Here is a 3252-nt window from a genome sequence, read left to right as displayed (position 1 = left end):
CGGACGCGGGGCGGGGCCGGGGGGCCGGGCCGCCCTCCGCCGAGAGCCCCTGGGTGACCGAGTACATGAGGTGCTACTCGGCTCGCGCCTAGGGGGCGCCGCGGCCTCCTGAGAAGTGTCGCCGCGGGAAGGCAGCAGGACGCGACGGGAACGAGGAGACCAGCGTCGGTTTACAGGACCAGGGCGTTTCCACGAGATCGCCCTGTGTTACTGAGTGCCGGTCGCGCTGCTCGGCAGTCGGTCGAAGCCATAGACGTTTGGTCGTTCGTGAAGACGATGCCCTAGGTCTTCGGTGTTCTTCCGAGGGTCTGTTTGAAGCACCCTTCTGTTCTAAGATGTCGTCACCAGATGCCTTTAAGCGGCCGCCGATGCTCGACACTCCGCATCTTTCCACTTGTCCAGGCCCGTGTCGTCCTGTCCTGGGTCATGTCTCAGGTTCCGTAGCGCCGAGGTCATGGCACAGCCCGCAGCACGAGGCTCGTTTTCCTCCTGATGGTTCTGTGAGAGGTTCTCAGGCCCACGGAGAGCGACACGGACACCGAGTGACGCCGACGCCGCCCAGCCCCTGACGGCGAGGCGAGGCCTCGGGTCGTTTCTGAAAAGCTAAACCCACTTGTTCCAGGGCTCGCGATGCTTCGGACACGCCGAGGCTGGACGGGGGCCGTCTCCGCTCCCGGTCGCCCCCAGGCGGCCCCGGTCAGCAGTCAGCGTCCGGCTGTAGCTGGGGGGGTCCCCAACGCACTGTTCACAGGGGCGATCTGTCTTCTGAGTCAGTCGTTTTTTATTGTGAGATGTTTTTAGAACACAAAGCGAGGGGTCGGCCCCGCGCTGCTGGCCCACGTCTGCCCACTGTGGCCTCTGCCTCTTGTGTCTAAGCTGGCAGTGACTTCATAGCTTACCTAAAATTTCGCTTCGTAAAACCGAGATCGTCTTGCTCACAGGTACGAGGGACGAATGTTGCCACGCACGTTTGGGATGTAACCCACCCCGACTTCCTCCGCTGTCTCCCCCCAGAGCTCCCGAGGCCGTGACCTTGGGCGCACCCAGACCTCAGACTGGCGTACGTGGCTGCCCAGCTCGGGCTTATTCAGAACCAGGTGTGAGCGGTGGCTGTGCACAGATGCCGGTGCTCAGACGAGGTGCGCCTCCGGTGACAGGATCTGGGGACAGGATCAACGGCTGAGAAGCGGGCTCCCCCCGGGAGGCGGGAAGGGCGAGCACCGGACTGGAGAGAAGGGGACAGAAGGGGACACTTACCGGCCGCTCCTGGGGGGGGGGCGGACCCACTGTTTGGGGTCAATGTGAGGCTGAGCATTTCCTCGGCGTTTTTACTCTGGGTCTTTGAAGTATCACGGTCAGTTTTTAGAACACGAGCATGTTTTATTCCACATAAAATCTTCACATAACGTCATCTACGACTGTTTGAAGCTTTGAAAACTCAGCGAAGAACTGTGAGCTTTAAAAAAAGACTTTAAATGTTTCGCGTCTCGAGGCGAAACGCTTTAGGAGAGGGCCGTCCTAGTCGGTGGTGTGCATGGTGAGAGGAGGTCCGGTGCGCTGTCCAAAGCAACCTCGGCTGTGCCCCTGGTGACTTTTGCTGGCACTGTTTTTAAAGTCCTTAAACATTGCACATACCTTAAAGGTTAAATTATTGCAGCAGGTGGACGGTGTGGCCGCCTGTGGAAGCTGTCCCTTCAGCCACGCCTGCTGGTCAGCGGGCCACCCAGCTGAACGGCCGCCCTGCACCGGACGACCCGAGGAAGGGGCCTGGGGTTGCTCGGGCCACACGCAGACAGGCGCCTCCGAAACCCGCTCCCTCTGGGCTCCGAACAGGCCCAGCTCCCCTCGAAAACACGTCCCTGAGCACTCCAGACACAGCCCTGGAAAAGCCCGGAAGGCGATCTCGGCCATTGACCCCTTACACAGAGGACAGATGAAGGTGTGTAAAGTGTTTCTGGTGTGCATGAACAATAAATCCGCGTGAACGCGCTGAGTCCCTGTCCTGTGTCCCGTCGTTGGTGGGCGAGGGTTTCTTTCTCTTCAGCGGTGACTGTTACCTTTCGAGCCTATGAAATGAAGTTGAAATGATGCGATGGTCTCGCCCTTCCCTTCTCCCTCTAGAAACTGGATGTTTGTGATCGCGTCGTCATCCATTTTTTTTATGGTGACATTGGTTAACGAAATCCTTAACTAACGATGAGGCATGTATGTATTTACACTGTGCGTTCACCTCCCATAGTGAGATTTCTTCCTGTCACCACATATGCATCCTCGTTCTTGAGACAACTCGCAAGACAGCGAGAGAGTTTAAAACGGCCTTTCGTGCCGCAGAGGTGGAAACGACTTGAGAAGCCAGTGATATTTAGAATAGAGAATAAAGTCGTGGCTACATAAGACTCTCTACGTTTTTGGGTTTTAAGCTCTTAAGACAACGTGTCTTGAATGTGGTTCTGTTGTTTTTATGAAGAGCAGTGACAGAGCATTGAGTGCCATTCGCGCTGCTGGCGTGGTGTGACCAAGAAGTGCGCAGGAATCAATTCTCCCTTTTACACCCCAAAAGACCGCTGCCACTTGGCACCAGCCGGCACCTCCGGTTGTATGTCTCCCGCCCCCGTGAACTTTCTAGGCACATATGAATGTTGTGCTCACCACGTAGCGGGCACATGCTTATGCCACTTCGTATGCATTAGCTTTGTCACCTGCGTGCTAGGTCACGCGAACTCAGCTGACGCACTTGCATTATTTGAGTGACCGGAAATCGTTACATCCCAAACACAAAACTGTGCGGTTTGCAGGTTCACGAAACCTTTGGTGTGTTTTCCTCCCCGTTTAAGTCGATGATGCGGGTCTGGGCACAGGTGGCCTTTCTGCGTGGCATTTCACAGCCCTCGCCGTTTACGATGTTCTAAGGTATCATTGGCAAAGAGGGAGACGGGCGAAGCGGGTCTTAGAAGTAAACGCGTTTCTCGTCAACTGCTTCAGTAAAAAGTCGTGTGGTGGACAATTTTTACATTTCACTGGACTAGATTTAAAAAATGGTGCTGATTTATAAAGCTTGATTCTGTATGGGTTCGGTACCCAACTGCTAACGCCTGACTCATCAAAATGTGAGCTGGAGATTTCAAACCGTTTGCCTTTGAGATGGGTTTCCGGACAGCGGGATGAGCAGGGGCGGGGGGCCGAGTGGGGGCCTCGCTGGCGCTTGTGCTCACGGAGCCGCAGAGGCCTGAGCCGCTCTGGTGGGGGCTGGGG

At 56.3% G+C, this 3252-nt stretch overlaps 1 protein-coding gene across 1 annotated transcript in view; it reads left to right on the top strand.

Annotated features, from left to right (window-relative positions):
- CCSAP (centriole, cilia and spindle associated protein) overlaps positions 1–285 on the top strand; it is a gene marked incomplete at its 5' end in the record, with an annotated part of 10101 nt that extends 9816 nt beyond the window's left edge. The window contains one exon of the mRNA XM_015596231.1: positions 238–285. Coding sequence (XP_015451717.1) covers positions 238–285 — 48 coding nt within the window. The remainder of the gene's footprint in view (positions 1–237) is intronic.
- Between the last annotated feature and the right edge of the window lie 2967 nt (positions 286–3252).

Source organism: Pteropus alecto, unplaced genomic scaffold (genome assembly GCF_000325575.1).
Source record: "Pteropus alecto unplaced genomic scaffold, ASM32557v1 scaffold189, whole genome shotgun sequence".
NCBI lineage: Eukaryota > Metazoa > Chordata > Mammalia > Chiroptera > Pteropodidae > Pteropus > Pteropus alecto.
The sequence above is the reverse complement of the archived record's forward strand: the minus strand, read 5'-3'. Positions and strand labels throughout refer to the sequence as shown.